Source organism: Netta rufina, assembly GCF_964035555.1.
Source record: "Netta rufina genome assembly, chromosome: 4".
Taxonomy (NCBI): Eukaryota; Metazoa; Chordata; class Aves; order Anseriformes; family Anatidae; genus Netta; species Netta rufina.
The window spans coordinates 9,381,792-9,401,101 of NC_140127.1; the positions used below are offsets into that span (position 1 = coordinate 9,381,792).

The following is a 19,310-nucleotide window of genomic DNA, read 5'->3' on the forward strand; positions in this document are numbered from 1 at the left end:
CAATATCTAGAATAAAAGTTGATCCCCTGCAAGAAAATGTTCTTCCCTTCCTCAAAGTCAGATATTCAGTTGTGGCACACAAGATCTTTGAGCCTGTGGAGGAGAATCATTTTCTTGATTCTCTTCCCTTGGAGCGTATACTGTGATTCTGACGTTTGTTTACAAAGAACTAGTCTTTCCTGTCCCATCTTAAAAATGAAGACACTCCTTTCTGCTGGTGCATTGAAACTTCCTTTAGCATTTTGTTAGCAAAATAGCCTGAGTACAACAGTCATCCTGTCTCTCTGCAGTACATCACACTTCCTCCTTCTCTGTTGAGCCTCAGCTCTTCATCGCACAAAGAGTTGTGGTTGTCACCATCCAGTATCTATGTGTCCAGATCATAAAATGCTTTTAGTTTTTTCATGAAACAGGAGTCAGGAATTTTTGTGCTCTCCGACAGGTTACTTGTGACTGAAATAGTCAAAATGTCACCAAAGTGACACCATTAACTACTAAATAGGTTTACCTCTTGAATAAGTGCTGTGTAGGTGCTACTGTCCTGGTGGCAATCTCTCAAGCTAGCCTATGTCACAGCATTTTGCTCTGAGGTTTCCAGATGTACAAAAACCACTTTTCCACTGTGGCTTGCACAAACACTTTCATCATGTTAAAAATTACTAGTCAATGTCAACAGCATAAAAAAAACTATAATTCCTCGATGTTTGTTTTTATGGGGAAGATAGAAAGATTCAGAGCTCCTCTCTTTTTATTTTCTAAAGATAAGAAAAAAAAAATCCAGCCACATCTTATTATAAAACACCTTTGTGACTTTTATAGTGAGGAAGCTAACGTACCCCCTAGCTCCAGTGGTATGAATAAGTCATTATGCTAAATTAGGAAGAAAAGATACATCCCCTCTACAGAAGAGCTCTTTACTATCAGTTTATATTTAGACAGGTGTATGTCATCTTTGTGTATGTGCATAAAGAGAGCCATTTAAGCAGAAATCTGGTGGAAGAATAGATATAATGGTACAGCAGAATAAAAGCCCTGTAGGGATCTCATTTATCTGTTGATGGTATATTGCATTTTATTTGTGAAAGTGGATGCTGAGTATAAAGCAGAGATCTTCAGTGGGAGAGAGGGTGAGGCTATAGTGAATCTTATTCTGCTTCATATATATGTATATAAAAAATGGTAATGAAAAATATACAGTCACATATTGACCCGCTTGGCTCCAGGGGCTGTGATCATCTTTCAGTGTTGGAATTTAATGGCAGTGTTTTAATGGTGTCTTTATACTCGTGGGGCTTCATACACCTGTAAAACTTACAGTCCTGCTCCCTGATCCATCACTGCTGAGAAGATTGATTTGCTGTACTTTATGGCAGCGTGCCTGCCATTCCCTCTCTTTCTTTCTTACTTTCATTCTCCCTTGCAGTTTATGCAACGCCATTCTGACCACTTTGCATTTTTGCTGGTGTGGGTCTGGATTCATAGCAGATCTGCCCGCTAAGCTAAGAGTAAACACAGAACTCTTTTAATTCCTAAAACACCACGTATCTTTCCACATTATTTGAGGCTGGCGAGGGCTGTCCTGGAGCTGATATCTCCCCCAGTTTGGGGATCTCTGGATCCACCGCAGACTTCAAAACCTTCATGCTGGTGGGTCCCCTGTGGCACAAGTAGAGCCATGGCCACCAGCCCTCTGTGGCCATAGCCCTCCAGAAGCTGTGCTGGCTGGCTGCTGAACTGCCCCGTGGCCAAATCCTGCCCCTAGGTGCCCTGGTGCTTCCTCATCAGTGTCAGAATTTAGTGCCAGCTTGAAGGTTAGCTCTCACGCTGCGGAGATGTAGCTGGGATCAAAGAATTAGTAGATGCCCTCTCTAACCACTAGGCTGTTGCTTTGACAAAAACTCACTTGTAAACATATATCTCTATATAGCTGTATATAAAAGATATCCTGGAAAACATTGGGCTGAATGAGTCTAATTTGCAAGCCCTTTCTTTTCCAGTCTATTATTCACTATGGTAGCATCAGCTGGATAAATCAATAAGCTCTTTCATCAGACTGCCCCTGCTCCAGCAAAGAGCAGCAGTCTGCACCACTATCGATTTCTGTGGGGATAAAAACTGTGGAGCTTTCTCCATCCCTTGTAATTACAGTATTTTACACCCAAAGCTTCAGTTTGTGCTTACCACTAACTGTGGCATTTCTCGTGCAACTCTGCTGTCACATTTATTCAGACTAATGATCTTGCTAGTACACACATACACTCCCTTATTCAGTAGTTAGTATTTTTCTGTTAACATGAAAGGATGAACAGTCATTAAACTAGAGAGCCTGCAGAGAGGCAGAAGGCTGAACTGAAGAAGAAAAGCAGCTCTAGTGAAAATTTAGGGCGGTCATTACTATTTTAAGTTTCCAAATACACAATATTGCCTAGCAGGTCCTGTTATAACAATTTTGTAATTCCCATAATAGCATTAGTACGATCTTCTGGAACAAAATATGCTGTAGGTGTAGGAAGAATTGGCTGGTTACCACCCCCGCTAGTTGCATTATTGCCTCCATAGTTGCATTATTTTCCATTTGAAGTCTGAGAACTGCGGTAAATACTTCGGTGCAATGAGCAACACTTTTAAAGGCACACACTGCATCTCACAGGGGATCTCTGTATGCTGGATTGCTGCAATTAGCCCTCTCCTCATCCTGTTTAATGACTTGTGGGTGTTCTGTGCGGACACCAAGCAAGCACAGCACTGCATGGCTGGCTTGCGTTTCAGCACAAACAGTTCCCTTCTGGGGATCACATTGGCTAAGATCAAACATATTAGCTGCTGTATCAGGCATGTCCATGCTCAGAGCATGTCACCTACATCCTCTCTGCTGAGGATCTGAAGTGACAGCGTTCAAGTCTCTTTTCTCCCTGTCCTGAATAAATAAATAAGAAAGCCTGTAGACATGAGCATGGTGCCTGTCCGTTCTAGTAAAGCATGTCTTTTCTGAAATCATGCCTCTGATGGACGAGTTGGCACCAGCATGGTCAGTAGATAACCAGTGTCCATTCCTCAGCTCGCTCTCAGCTTTCACAAACCACTATGGCTTTTCATAAAAGGCTGGCTAAGCTGTGCTTTCAATTTTGTTTCAAAACAGCGTTAGCTGTCTTACAGCAGCAAGGTAATACCGAAGAAGCACATGCCACTTGAGGACTATAGAATATATAGTTCCGTAAATAGTGCTGTCGTTCTGTGTAGTAAAAACTGTTCACTTTATACCATCTCGTAATACGAAGTACAAACCCATCATTTAATAGGGCTAAAAGGAAATTTCCACTGGTCAAGTGTAATCAGATCCAATGTAGGCTTTTCCTTTGGATTTAAATAAATTAGCATGAAAAGATTGAGGCTGGCTACTGTCAATTAAAGAATGGAAGAAAAGATTCGAAACATCTTCACCTGTCAGTATGGGCGATCTAAGTATTGGATACACCCCTTGAGAAAAGGCAGCTATAGCATGGCGAAGATGCTATTATCAGACCTATTTTAACATTTCATGTTGAAAAAGGCTGCCTACTAGTCAAGAGTGATACTTCTTTTAGTTGTTTCTGTTACTTCTTTAGTTGCCAAATCCTTTGTAATCTTTGTCTGAAAGGCAGGGTAAGGTTCCTCTTACAACAGTAGTGACTTAAGCACATGAAGAAGATGCAATTTGTCCTGCTTGTGTGCTAAATAGTTAACTACTGCCATTTTCCAGTCTCGTGTTGTTTATACACAGGTTTTAAGTAGAAAGCAAGGTTAACCTGATACTAACATCTCTTTCTTCCTGAAACATATATATTCTGCACATGCCCTGCTTGTTTAATTTAACATGCCAGAATCTTCTGATGGGATAAGCATTCGTTTCCCTTTTTGGCTTGTTTTGAAAGCAGGCATTCAGCGAGGAATTACAGAGCAGAGCAGTTTGATGAGGACCTCTGGTCCTCCAGAGCAGATTAGTGCGCAAAGAGCAGGGGAATGTTTTTCAGGCTCCGGGAGGTAAGCAAAGCTCTCTCAAGGGAGATTGCAACAGAAGCCTGTGTGTGCAGAGGAATGAAATAAAACCTTTTATTAAGAGCATGTGGGTCAAGAGGGAACTTATAATACGTTCAGTCTGTCAGCATAATGATATATCCACCTGGCCCATTGTGCTGAGCCCTTGCAGGGGGAGTTCTGTTCATTCAAATAACGCATCTCGTCTGTTCCTAGAGGAAGTTTTCTACAGTATTGTTATTTGATATTAATAAAGAGATGTGCTATTCTATTTTTAACCCAACTACTATGTAATGGTGTAGCAGCCAAGGGAGTTTATGCATACATCTCAGACTTACGACTCGTATTTATTTTTACTGTAGCAACATGAGAAATCCCTAGCTGAGAAGTGTCCACACTCTGGTGGGCCCTCTGCAACTGCCTAGTGAGAGTTCTTGCCTAGAAAAGCTTCTGCTCAAAGCAGATAAAAGCTTTGAGAGAAAACAGAAGTGCAGAGCCACAAGCAGAACCCAGGACACCAAAATCTCTGTTTCTTACCCCAGTCACTTCAGAAGGAGTCCCCTTCCCATTAATTTTAATGTAAGGCAAGTGCTCTAAGATTTCTAGTCTGTTTTGAAAAATCTCGACTAATTCAAGAATATTATAGCCAGGCAGAAAAGAGAAAAACCCAAACCTCATCCACCCATACTTTTATCCTTATTTCCCTATTGTTTGTTTTTTTCTTTCTTTTATTCTTCCCGTACTCCTTCTTGAAAGAAAAGCACAAGCTTACAATAAAATTTACCTGATACATTAACTTCATCATGGAAAAAAAATACAGTCAGTGACTGTAATCAGTGTTTATATTTTCCTCACTGTGTACAAAGATGGGTAGATGTGATGATTTTTGTATTCCTGGCAGGGTGTCAAGTGTGAGGTTACACAAGCAGCCCAAAGCTCATCAGGGAGTCAGTGACAGGATCAGGAGTAAAACTCAGAGCTCTCTGTTTCTAAATCTGTATGCAACTTAAAGGACTAACAAAAACATTGGCAGCATACTTAAATGAAACCTCATGTTAGGGAAAGAAGTTTCTATAGTTTGGGAAATAAGCCAGAAAGCCAGAGAATACAAGTTACCTTACCTGTGAGCTTACAGACCTACCAAGGATTTTGGTACATCATTGAACATCCATTTGGATTATTCCACAAGCCTTTTTTTCCATCAGGCATAACAGTTTTGGTCCCCCTCTTCAAGATGCCTTCCATCTGTCCCTTCCTTCACCACGCTGTTTGCCATGCACCCCCTCTTCAGTGCCACTCCATGTCCTTCTTTCAGCTCTCCCTGTAACTCATTTGCTCTTGGCCAGCTACTATTGCAAAACAAAGCAAACCCCAGGAAGTCTATTCAGCCACTGCAAATGTGGAATTTGCAAATACACAATCTAGCAAATCGCAATGCTAGACAAGTGTTTACTTTTGCTGTCAAACATCCATAACAAACCCAATGTTAAGGTTCCATGGTTCTAAGATATTAAAGACTGACATAAGATTTAGTCAAAAGGTCAAAGTCCTTAACTGTAAAAGATTGCATAACGTCAAAATTGCCTGTTCTAATCCACATCAAATTTTAGCAACAAGTTATCTTACTCTTCCATCTTCCCGCACCCCCGTATACATGGCATGCATGTTTAAACTAAGGCAAGACCTTTCTAACAATATTAGCAAAATGTCAGGAATCTAATTTGCAATGAAAACATAGTTTCAATCTTAATTATAGAATATCATGCACTTCTGTTCAAGGACAGAAACAGGAGAGACTCCCCATTTAACCTACACACTCAGGAAAGATCTGAGATTATACCCGAGTAAATAATCAGTCACAAAACCTCAAGCTCCTTGTTTATTAGCCCACCCTGAACATGCCAATAATTAGTCCTTTAGAAAGAAAATAAATTACTGTGCATTATCTCCAGGATGCCTGATATCATATCTGACCTTCAGCATCATTAACTGCAGACATGAAGGTCTTTCTTTAGAATAGCAAATATAGGAAGAAGCTGTGCACATTCTGTCTGAGGGTTTTTTGCAACTCTGGGGACTTTGTTGTGTGGGGGTTGTGTTTTTTTCTTTTCCTTTTTAACCACCATAAATAAGATATTAGATATGACATTTTCTTGGATATGTGCTGGAGCTTCTGGGAAATAGCAGGGGAGAGAAACAATTAACAGCTATTACAATCCAAAGATTACTGTTAATATTTCTTCCGTAATAAATCAGTATTAGCAACATGTTAAGTGGACATGAAGGCTTAGTCCTAAGCAGTAAAAATGTGAGGTTTACTCTAAGTTTATTTTTGTACTCTTAACTGCACCTTTGTAGAAAAGGAACTGCTGGCAGTTTATGCAGTTGTAGTCTATGGACAGTGGGACCTGCAAGGAGCAATTCAAAACTCCTTCATGTCGAATAAAGTCTCCTAAATTCCTTCTCCTAACTTCTTGGCCATCATAGGGACTATATGGAGACCTACACAGTTGCAGTGCAACTGAGTTAACATCATCTCTTTTGAAAGCTTTGAGCATTTGTATGCCGTATTTATCATCTAGAATTTGCTCTACAAGTAGTGGAGAAACAGCGGCTTGGAATTGCTTGCTGGAGCCAGGGGGAAAGAGAAAGGATAGTGATTTAGCACTGAAAGACCCCATAATGAGAATTAAGAACAGAAGCAATCAAATAAATGTTGTTTGGGACTGGTATGTGAAAAATGACCTGCTTGCTGGCTTTGAGTTATTAAATATTGGAACTCATCTGACATATGTATATCTGTACGTACATGGTACAACCCAGCAAAGGGCTGTTCCACTGAACTCATGTCACAACATGTGCACCACGTGCCTACTTTAAATCATCTAAGAACTACTCCTGTCCAATTTTAGGCCTCTACATTTGAGGAATTAGTTTCTGTTCATCTGTCACAGCTCTGTGGTGCGGAGCCTGTTGCCACCAAAGCTTATTACAACCTCACTGTTGCTACACTGGATAAACCCACCAAAAAAGAGAAAGAAAGTCAGCAGTTGAATCGAGTGCCCTCTTCTTTTCTCATATGTAATTTAAGGGCTTTGACTTTGGAACCAAAAGGGGAAAAAGTGCTGTTACTGTATATTAAGCTCAACCTGACGAGTTCATTGCAACAGGATGGTGTGGAGACACATCATGTGGCTAGGCTTTCAAAAGGGCCACGTAATTATGTGACCTCAGCTCCTTTTGAAGCTGTGTAGAGGATAAAGTAAAGAGCATTTATAGATTAAAAGCAAGTGGTGCCAGATTAAAATATTATGAATTAAAGAAACAAGCAGTTATGGTGTGCTTTATGCAATCTTCACTTTATTAAATGAAAGTGCACGTCTCAGACTCTCACTGACCTTGATACAGCCTCAAAATATGTATCATTAGCTGTAACCTCAGCAGCTAATGGCATAAAGCAATTTCTTTGCAGGATAATTGTAAATATTTTTGTAAATATGACCAAAACTGAATAAGCCTTAGTATCAATGTGCCTGGAAAGATCACCTTCAGCTACTCCACTGTCTAACATACCTACCTGCAGGGGAGAGAGAAAACAGTGATAGAAGCAGCTGGAGAAAATACACGGGAAAAATGGAAAATGCATTATTTATTTTTTTTTATAATATGATCGACATGTATTTTCTCTAAAACAGATAACCATTAACACAAATTCAGCATAATGGTAAAGCTAGCAACATCTAAGGACCAAAAAGGAGAGCCAGTTACAAAGTTCCCTCTGAAAGGAGCCATGATGTGTTGCTTTACACCACAGGGAGGCAAATTGTCTTTAAAATAAGCCAGTTCCCAGGCCAAGGAGTTTCCAGGTAAAATCAAACACAGGATTTTGGGATGCCCGTGGTCATGGTGCTGAGTTCCCAGTTTAAGTATCATGCATATATGCCCATTAATATTTTGTGAGATATATACTTCTCCAGGTTGGGGAGGGAAAGCATTTAGAAAAGTTGTTCTAGTGACTATTTGGTGACACTCTGTTTCAATTTTGGCCTCAAAGGAGGCAACACAATAATTTCTGCCCAATTATCTTTCACATGTTGGAGGTTCTCCATTCCCAAGTGCTTCATTCCTACCCCCTCCCTTGGCAGAAGGGTTATCTACTTCTCCCAGCGCAAATTGCAGTAGATGAATTCTTGCTGTAGAAAGGGATGTTCTGCTTGTCAAAGCTAACCACCTAAGCCAGATGATCTCACACATTCAGATAGCCTGAAGGCCATTTAGTCCCCGCGATGTGCCATTGAGTCTCCTGTGGTTATTGGCACAAATGGGTTTCCAAAAGGTCAGAGCAAGACATCTGGGACCAGAATGCTCAGGCTGAACTTCCAACGCTTAGGGGTCATCTGTGCCCACAAACAGCACTGAACTAATTAAATGAGCTTCAAAAAATATTTAGTTAATTGGATGCAATTCCCCAAATCAGTGCAAGTGTGACTGATGCTGAAATTGAGTTAAACCAAATTGATAAAAAGCCTGCTGAAGTCCTTTCTATGTATCAAAGTTGAACTGGCTTATCTTTCCAGTACACTCTGACCTCTGACACATTCACCCTTCGCCAATTTTCTCAGTGTGTTACATCAATATAAGGGTGCTAAAATTGCTGTAGATGTTCTTTTTAGAAAGAGAATAGCCAGTGCCAACATAATACATCTCTGTAATAATATATCTGGATTTGTACAAAGCATTTGTGCCAGTGTAATTACTTGAGTTAAAAAAGCCCACCTTTAACACTTAATAGAAGCACTTCCACAGGGACAAAAAATGTATTTACAAGCTTAAAGTGGAATATAAAGTAGAACTCATGGAGAAACATCAACTTAATTAAAGGCTTTTTCATGAATGTATTTAATGTGCAATTACAGGGGTGCAATTTCTGTGCATAGTCCAAGCCTCCCACTGATTCTCCAGGTATGACATAAGGTCAGGTACTTGTAAAATGAGGGAAATAAATACCCACTTTTGGTAAGCCCCTGAGATCCTCAAACAGAAGGGACTATGCAAGTGTAAAGTATGATTATTACTATTTCACTTGTCCAGCACTAAGTTACACAACAAAACATCAAAAGCCCCTTTGAAAATGTACATTTCCCAACAAGCTGTAGGAAGAAGCTTAAATTACTTTTCTCAAAGCAAGTATCTCACTGTGAAGCCAGCTGCTCTGCATGTGAGTCAGCAGCCTCAGCAGCCTTCCTAGAGTCAAATCCAACAGCACCTTTCTAAACTCACCCTTGTTAAAAAATTTCATGATCCTGGTAGAAGTCCCTCAGGCATTTGCCAAGCATTGCTGTTGATACAGGGAGGGAAAAAAAAAAAAAAAAAAAAAAAAAAGGAGGAAAAAATGTCTTTTTTTTTTTTTTTTTTCTCTTTGAAGAGAGGAGGGGAGTCATTCTTCATTATTTCAGGTACTAATCCCAGCAGGTTTGCATCGTTATCTGACAAAAATGTCCTTTCTCATTGTTTGAAGGCATAGTCAGAGGGACCAGCATGAAAGCCAACTTTGTAAGGCAATGCCTGTGCTCTGGCGCCAGGAGCATGGCCATAGCCCAAACCCCTGCACAGCCACTGCAGCTATGCATGGCCACAAGCCTTCCACTTGCCGCTGCTGCTGTGATGCCTGCTTCCCTTTGGAACAGTTCTTTCATGACAGTAGAGCGCGTAAAAATAGTTTTATTCTGAAAGCTCCTGCCCAAATGGCAGAGGGTGTCTGTAGTTGCCTTGTTTGAGTCATCTCCAACAAATGTGTTTAATTTGCAAGTACAACTGGAGGTGGCATTTGGCATGCTGTTCAGCAATTCATCCAGCTTGGATGTCAACCCGAGGTAAGGTCTCCTCTTGCTTCAGCCAGGGGAGCCTGTCCATGCACTGTGAGCAAGTGGGGTCGTGTGGCCTCCACCGCCCATCTTGTGTACTGCCATCACCTCAACAAGGACTTTTTACAGCTGGCACTGCCCGGTCTCCAGCACGTTTGGTCACCTATTTATCTACAGCCAGCATAGTCAGCAGTGACTCTTGGCCCTTGACAAAAAATTGACACATCCATGGCTCAAATGCTCAGCATGGCATCTCGTGCCCGTAACCCTATAACCTCTTCCATGCCATCCTTCTATGTAGAACAGGTGTTTTTCAGGCTGAAAATGTGTCCTTGCAAACACCTGTGCAAGCCAGCCTGTTTGCACCGAAAGAGGTGGTGGGAATTGGGTGCTCAGTTCAGTTAGCAGCACACATGGGAGAACAGGAATGTCAGTTTGTGAGGCTAATGGAAGCAGAAAGCAATATCCTGGCCTTTTCCTCCCTTTCTTAACAGATGTGCTTTGAATACCTACACAAGGCATTTCTTTTGAAGGAATTGGTATCACTCTTATGCAGCTGCAAGACTGGTCTCTGTGAGAATCAGTGTGAAAATCTATGCAGAATAGTAAGATACAAGTATTTGTGACAACAGGCTCTATGAAGAGTTTGCAAATTCTTTTAGAGTACTTTGAGACGACACTTGCTCACTTTGCTGAGAAGACCTAAACTTGGACTTCCTTTGTCCCAGGAACAGACAACCATTTGGTAATGCTGGAGCTAATCCAGGCAGTGCTGCTCTTTGTGCCCTCTGAGTGGCAGCTATCAGATTGCTCTGCATGAAGCAGGAATGATGCACAACCTCAACTGCAAAATTTGCCAGCTGAACAGCAGCAGCAGGACAGGGGAATAGCCTTTCCAGCTCTGCATGGCTGAGCTCAAGCTCTGCAGGTGATGCAGAGCCAGGAGACGTGTGCTGCCCTATGCCTTCTCCCCCTAAAATATGCAATGGGGCACAGGAACCACAGGGATTTCTTGGTGAATTCAGGTATGAAAACATTTGAAGTTTCAGCCAGCCTAAATTCAGACTTGTCCTTGTGCCTTGTATTTCCTGCTGGCTGCCTCCTGGTCCCCAGAGGCATCTTGACGTAGGAAATATTGTCCATAAGGTTATAACTGGAATTTAGGTTGACTAAATATGGGCCTCCGCATTCACCTGGGGTGTAAGCAGGGAGTAACCAGTGTGCTGTAAATTCACACCCAGACTTGCTGAGCATTCACTCAAGCCCTCAGAAGTTGCTTGCCTGACTTTTTATGGGCAATGCCCTGAGCGCACTGGTAGAAGTGGGAAGCAGTTATTACAAAAGATTGAGAGAGCATGCTGAGAGTACACATAGGTGAGCTTGCTTCAACGAACCAAATAAATGAGTGTGAGACCATAATATTTCTAAAAGCAATTGTAAGGCTGGAATCATTGCTGTGAAATAAAGTTTTAAATAGATATTACAGGCAGTATAGTCTGTCCCATAATGCCTCAGAAAAAAACATCACCGTCAAAAAGCTGCTCTTCTTGCTCTGATATTTCAGTCGAGGTAGCATTTATGTGATGTCTGGAAACTTCGGGGGGAGTTATGTCTATACCTGCAATTGGGATAAGCTGTATCTTCATTAGCAAGCGGTGCAGCCAAGCGGGAGGAGTTATATAAAGCACAACATATGCTGAGCACCCAATCTCAGCATTTCTGGGAGATGGGGATTATTGCTCTGGTTTGCCTCTAATGTGGTCATGTGCATTAGGCACGCACCAGGAGTCCATTTTCCAGTTTTGTTTCATCTGCAGGAGGCCAAGGCCATACGAGCATCTCGCAGTGCGATGCAAAACATGGGGGAGATGGAAAGGGCAGTAAATTCCCTGCCAAAATACTGCAGGGGAGGGAGAAGGGTACCCTCTGCCTTGCACCCACCCCAACCCCCTCCCTGAGAGCAACCCCCTTGCTTACTTTGGGTTTATCCATTTCCCTTTGCAGCAGGATGGGATTTGCAGCATTTCCCTTGTTCCCAATGCAGATGGAGAGCAGCTGGGAGGTGGTTAACGAGCCTGTCGGACTCTTGTACAAGCTAAGCAGCCCCAGTGTGCCGTGCTGTGTGAGCTGCAGAAAGAAAAGGCGAGAGAAGCAATCTCTCTTATTTATCCGTTCCGAAATATAACCGTAAATTGTGTTATCATTTTGTCGATATACAGGGGCTCGCAAAGATTTCAAATAAATAATGTTATGACCCCGGGTGCCTTATTGATTTTTTAATAATTTCAAAGAGAAACCACTCGGTTTCCTGTTTGCTGACAAATTCTTTTCTCCCCGAGGAATTCCCATTGAGCATGTATTAAAGACAGGATAAAATAATTCCAAGGAAATACAGAAAAAGGGCTTTCTGCATGGACTCTGCTCAGCAAATGGGTATTTAACCTCTGACCAGTGACGACAGGTCTCTTTTAGCTCTATTAGATCAACAGCAAGCTACTATAATTAAATAAAAAAACTGTTTAGAGCCTCACCGAACATGTCCTGGGAATTAAAGCATATGGCAGGGATAGGGAAAAAAGACTTTCCGTATGCTAATGACCCTTGATGTCTGAAATAAATTAGATCCATTAGAGTTTATGCTCAATAAAAGAAAGACTTTAAGCACTCCAAAGTTAGTGACTCGAGACCGATTTTGGCTTAGAAATTCAATCTGCCTACTTATTAATTCTTAGTAAGGCTCTGAAGGAGACAGGGGATGCAAAATCATAATTCTGTGCTGTATCAGAATTTTAAAGTGCCATCAGTTTCTTTTCCTTCTTTTTTTAATTAAACCATTTTTCATGCTTCCTTTTTTTGTTCTTCTCATTAATTTGATTTTGTTCCCATTTTTGTTTAATTTCTTTCTTTTTAAGGTTTCATTTATCCTATTTCAACTGAACAGAGAACCCAGAATGAATATGGATTTTCTTGTAAGTTTAATGTTTCATTTTACGTTCCTGGATGTTAATGTGATGCTGTTCCACAGGTCAAGCTTTAGTGTTACACCAGCTCTGTGTGACTAGGCAAAGAGGGACCAATTGGGCAGAGTAAGTGGCAAGCTGCCTGCTTGAGAGAGGTAGCAGTGTTTCACTGTCATTGGGTTGACACAGGATGATAACAGCCCTTATGCCCAAGGAAGATGGGAGAAGATAATGTTTCAAAGGCAGAAACTGGAGAGAATGAACCCTCTCTCTTGTTAGCATTTCCTTAGCAATCAGAAGAAATGTGGTAGAGAGATAAATTTCCATTGAGCTGGAACTCAGAGAACTGCTTCATGAACTGCTGGGGATAAAAATCGTGCTTTTTTGAGGCTGGTGCATTGAAAGTCTGATAGGCAGAGGCTGATGAAGTTTGATCAGTCCTTTTCAATATTTGCCAGCTCTCACTTATATGGCTGGAGGACAGCCAGTTTTAAATGGCTAAAAGGTGAGGAGCAAATAAATAAATAAATAAATAAGAATGATTCACATGTTTTAATTAACAGAAATAAGGTAGTAAAAAGGTCTGATTTGTTTTTGCCTTTTTTTTTTTTTTTTTTTTTTCATTATACTATCTCTGCTACTGGGACTCTTCACTGTATAGAAACACATCAAATTTTGATCATGTACTCAGTCCTTCTGGAAAAAAAAATGTCTAGTGGATAATGATGCTAGAGATTAGCCTGGAATTAGTGCTGAAGATACTGTATAAGCAGCTAGTAGAAATATCATAGCCATTTTCTCACAAGACAGCTATAATAAATCTGGGTTCCTTTTGGTAAATTACCACATTATTTCTTGTGCTTGCTTCGGCTTTTATCCAAATATGTATATGTTAATGCCAGTGATGAGAATTTAGAGGTTGATTCTCTGCCTTCCTGGACTTTTTTAAAGGAAAATAGGTATAAGGGAAAATGGCTTGACACATTACAGGTCAGAAAAACCAAACTCAAAGATACATTCTGATATTTCAGGCATTCTCTAAAACTGGATCTTTTTTTTTTTTTTTTTTCCTCTTCATTAAAATAAATAAGGATTCCAAAGCTGGCAGCCCCACAGCATGATATTTGATGTCAGAAGAACCACTAAATGATAGTACTATGATACTGTGTCACTAAGATGTACTCATTTATTTAATGGATTTAATTTGCTTCATGAGACTAACTCTGTAACGTGTTGTGCTTAGTAGTTCAGTGCCTGGGTACCAGACAGATGAGCAAGCAGATAGGTACAAAGATAGAACACAAGTTTGAGAGAAATCAAAAATAGTTTCCCATCAAAAGGGCATAGACCTGTTATATAGCTTTAGAAATGGCTTTTAAATTAACCTATAAAAAGGTAGTAAATATCTCAGGAAACGAGAATAATAAGAATGTATTTTCTCAAAAGTCCCTGTGAGGACTGCATTGCTCTAAAGTTCCTGGCCTCTCTCCCTCTAGCTGCTCCTGACTCAGATGATGTTGCTCTCTATGTCGGGATCGTCATCGCCGTGATCGTGTGCCTGGCTATTTCTGTGGTTGTGGCCCTCTTCGTCTATCGCAAGAATCACCGTGACTTCGAGTCAGACATTATCGACTCCTCAGCGCTAAACGGAGGATTTCAGCCTGTTAATATCAAGGCTGCAAGGCAAGGTTAGTTGCCGTAGCACTCCATGTTGACCAATTCAGTGATATGCTATGAGAATATGGTCTCTGGGGCTGTATGAATGATATTCGCTAGATGCTTGTTGGCACTTCATAAAGGGAGAAAGATTATATCCATTTGTTTCTGATGGCCAAGTGCTAAAAACCCATGGTGGCCTTTTTCAGATGTGTCCAAAAACATACAGCAGCGGTACTTAGCTTGTATAGAGAGAAGGTGAATGTGAGAGTGAAACAGACATTTATAAAAATACAGGTCTTGCTCAAATTTAAATCAAAATCAAAGCTATGACAAAAACAAGAGAGACAGTATTCATCACAGGAGTAATACAATACAATAATTCTATCACATCCACCTCCCCTTTGTTTCACTAATAGCCTTTTTTACTGTGCCGTGTCTCCACAGGCATGAATAGTGGTTTAACAAGTACTTTACTTTCAATGGACAATATAGAAGAAGAAGTTCTAGTGGAATACCATTTAATAAAGACCATCTTTATCACATGTGCATAATAGCTTGATGATTTCCACACTTTGGCAGCCAGAAGACAGCCATTCAAATGGGCTGTTTTTTTCAAGACCCCCATTTAAGCGGAAGAGTTCCTCTTTTTTTCTTTTCTTTTTTTTTTTTTTTTCCAATACATGTTTATGAAGAATAAATCAAAGTAAGGGTTACGATGACAAGAGAGTTGCCATACAGAAGGTTAGCAGAAATGTCATTTTCTTTGCTGAGGATAGCAAAGTGTGTGACACAGGTACTAATCCCACACTGGCAGGGAGTCATGGGCACAATGACTTCATAGCTTTGTTCTCTCTGTTATTTCAGGAATTCTGTCTTTAGGCCAATTAGATAAATTGGTTAGTAATTCTCACTTAGCATTTAAGGAAGGACTATTAGTTAATAAAACTAAATCTACTGAGTCTGGAAAACTTCTTGCCTTGAAGTTAGGCATATTATGCTTGAAATCTGAGCAAATCTGAGTCTGGAAAATAATCCTACTGAAAAACACTTAGAGCAGAAACATGCTGTAATTTTGCATAACAATTAGAGCGCAGAGTGGCTGGGCCAATACAAGCTCTGTGAGATTTCTCAATATAGATGCCTGGAAAAGGAGATGAAGGTCTGTTTACAAGGACTTTGTATATCCTAACCTTTGGTATGAGCAGAACAGAATGAAAAACCAAATCATTAGTAGGAAGAAAGTCGTCAGAACAGAGAAATAATCATAAGCAATATGGTTCTTCTTTCTCATCTCCAATGCAGACCTCCTGGCAGTGCCACCAGACCTCACTTCTGCAGCAGCCATGTACAGGGGTCCTGTTTATGCTTTGCATGATGTCTCTGATAAAATCCCGATGACCAATTCTCCAATCCTGGACCCCCTGCCCAACCTGAAGATTAAGGTCTATAATACCTCTGGTGCAGTCACCCCCCAGGATGACCTCTCTGACTTCTCCTCCAAGCTGTCCCCACAGATTACCCAGTCCCTGCTGGAGAACGAGACCCTGAACATGAAGAATCAGAGCCTTGCTCGGCAAACAGACCCATCGTGCACTGCATTTGGGACCTTCAACTCCTTAGGGGGGCATCTAATAATTCCCAATTCAGGTAAGTGCTAGCCATGTTTTAGGGTTTTAAGTGGAGTTAGCTTTCTTCTACGCCAGAAAAAAAAAAATAAATTAATTAAAAAAAAAAAACACAGGGTCACTCCTGGGACTGTGCCTTTTCTTTGTTCAAAACAAACAGATGTTTTTTCCCCCATTCAGATTAACTAAGAAGATTAACTAATATACTTCAAGGATCCTTTCCCCAAAGTCTTGGCTGCCTTTTTAACAAAATTTTGCAGGGCTCTTACCACTTTCTGAGATACATTAGGCTTCAGTGCTCCCCTGTGTGAAGTGAGATTCAACATCCTTGAACTTTTCCTTTCATGCAGCTCTAGAATGGGGACTACAAGCCAGAAAGCCTCAATCTTGTCATCACACATAAAAAGGACAAATTAATTTAAAAACAAATTGGTTGTTCCACTTCCAATTCATTGCAGACTGTGTGGTATTGCAGTAGGATAGCAGAATGCTAATTTTTGGAAGGCTTTTTTTTTCCTGCACACATCATACAGTCGAGGAAAATAAGGCCCAAGAGTGTCTTGTCCATATTTCTCTCCTTGTGTTGATTTTTTTTACAACATCAGAATGGAGTTTAATCAAATGCATGATGCAGTGGATTTGGGGGTTATTAAAGCTTCCCTCTTTCCACAGTGGTCAGGAATCCCCCTGTCACTGGTCTGATCCCAGGTAGTATCCCCTTTCTCTGGTGCACTGAGTCCAGGTAGTAGCTTTGTGAGACCACCACTCACATCTACCCAGTGCTGTAGCTGAAGGTCTCACAGCTTCCAACCTTACATCCTGTGGTCAGCTCTTGGCCATTTTACTGCACTGTGCCCTGTCTGTTGAGATGTCTCCTGTCTCCTGCTCCATTTGCTGGATCTTTTTTTTGTTCATTGATGTTATGGAGAAAGCAAAACATCTAGGTGGCCCAGGACTGATTTGTTCCTTCCAGGATACAGCCCTACTCAGCCCAGGAAGCAGCCAAAAGCGGGCCTTCCTCTTTGAGTATCAGTGGAGAAACACTGACATTAAATATAAGAGCCTAAGTGGAAGGTGAATTGCTTAAAGAACTCTGGCACTAACTGCTAAGTAACATTGATAATTCGTGCTATACAATCCTAGATTTCACATTTCTCTAAGCTGCAGCTGAGGGTAGCCATTAATACTCAGGTTTCTTATGCCATGGTGGTGCACACTGTCAGCAAAGTCCATTAGTCATATTTAATTCACATATATTAATATCAATTTGTAAGGAAAAAGAAATGCTTGTTTATTGCTGTAATTGCTTCAAAATGATTAAAATAAGCTTTGTAAAATACATCAATCTGTCTACTGCTACTTACTGTGTATGCATCCGTGCTGCTTCTAGACGTATGTATATCCTCCTAGCAGTATGATAAAAGTCCTTCATTTCCCCTGTGCCTGCCCTCTTACAGCTGAGAACAGGCACAGGGGAGGTTGTGACAGCCCTGTAAAGAAACAAGTCAGAAACCTTTCATAGATAACCTCTCTCCTTCAAAATCCGGGTATGGGACTGAGCCATAGTTTATCCCTAGTACATGGGAGGTGTCCAGTATAACCAAAACCTGTGTGCTGAAGAGAAGATACAGGACTGTGCAAGGATTTTTTTACTCTTACATGCCTTTATTGGGCACATATGCAAATAATTTGCCTATAGATTTGCATTCAGCTACACGGTCATAGCTGAATTAAGTCTTTGCCAGTGGTTCCCCACCAACCCTCACCTGCACAGACAGCTGGCTGAGCCACATCCAGCAGTGAGAGCCTCTGCTGTGTTTGTCATGCAAAGACAGGACCCTCTGCTTCCCTGGGATTTCTGCTCGATTTCTGAAATCACAGCAATGTAAGAATGGTGTTTTGTAATCAAACGTGCAGCTTATCAGTGCTGCAAAGGGCACAGAGTGTATTTGCACAGATTTTTTCAAGGTTGGATATCCCAATTTTGAGCCACTCCACAGAAGTAGGCACATTCAGAATACTAAGAAGCCCCATTTTTTCTCCCTTGTAGTCTAATTAGAAGCTGAGCACATTAAAAGACAGGGTGCCAGTTGCAGAGCCCATCTTTCAAGAAACAACTAGTTCTTGTTGCTTCCTGGGACAGACAGTACTCTGCTGCCTTTCTCTCCTGCTTCTAATTAAATAAGAATTGCCTAAGGAGATATGTCCTGTTACAACTGCTGGAAACTTAAGTCAGAGTTGTTCCTTTTCCCATTATTTTACAAGGTAAGAAGCAGTGTAACCATCTGTCTGATCTTTAAATAAAATAAAAGGGAAGGGAAGAAAATCCTCTTCTCCACTCCACGACTGCAGTGCCAAGACACAACAGGAGCAAGGAGTGACCATCTGATCACAGGCGATGCTGGGGTTGCCTACTTTGTCTCCAGAGTTGCTGAACTCATTTAGAGTCTTTCTGTGAGGCTGGGTGAAAATCTGGCATTGCAGGCTTCATCTTCTGCTTCTTCTGTCGCTCTCTTCACAGGCCCACCTGTTTTTTTCTTTTTCTTTTTTTCTTTTTTTTTCTTTTATTTTCTTTTCTCCATTTTATCTTTTGTGTCTCTTCTGTTCTGCAGGAGTGAGCTTGCTGATCCCAGCAGGGGCCGTTCCCCAGGGGAGAGTCTATGAGATGTATGTGACAGTTCACAGGAAGGAGAGCATGAGGTAAAACGTACTTGCTTGCACATTTATTTGCTCGTGCATTAACAGAGGGAAAAAGGGTATGGGGAAAATGTAGTAACTGAAACCCTGTGATAATGTGCTTATGCAAAGCCAACTGTGCTGAAGCTGTTTGCTGACCTGGAGGTAAGTGCGAGCAAAGCTGAGGATAAACTTTGCCACAAAACCAGCTCAGACTTTTGCTTTCCTAATGAAGAGCTGCATTCTGCAGCAAGCTCTCAAGCTGGGGAAGGATGCTGAATCAAAGCCAGAAGCAGGAAAATAAGCCAGCATGAGTCTGGCGTAGCAGAGAAGATGTGAGGTAATCTCCTAATAAAGACCTGTGCCACAGAAGCGGCAGGGAGCGGAGAAGCAGGGTGACAAATAGGCTCAGCAGAGGGGCAAATGCCTGAGCACCTGTCCTGGAAAGCCTCCTCTCCTGCTATAAGAATCTTTATTTTACCATTCACGTGCTTGGCTGGTCTGTGCAGTGA

General features: G+C 41.2%; 1 protein-coding gene across 2 annotated transcripts in view; it reads left to right on the forward strand.

Annotated features, from left to right (window-relative positions):
- The window catches only part of UNC5C (unc-5 netrin receptor C), a gene marked incomplete at both ends in the record, with an annotated part of 242,452 nt that overhangs the window by 204,348 nt on the left and 18,794 nt on the right, over positions 1-19,310 (forward strand). Inside the window, 4 exons of one of the 2 annotated variants that reach the window (XM_084285952.1) lie at positions 12,791-12,847; positions 14,335-14,526; positions 15,800-16,144; positions 18,735-18,822. In XM_084285952.1, coding sequence (XP_084142078.1) covers positions 12,791-12,847; positions 14,335-14,526; positions 15,800-16,144; positions 18,735-18,822 — 682 coding nt within the window. The remainder of the gene's footprint in view (positions 1-12,790; positions 12,848-14,334; positions 14,527-15,799; positions 16,145-18,734; positions 18,823-19,310) is intronic. The other variant, XM_084285953.1, reaches the window with a different exon arrangement.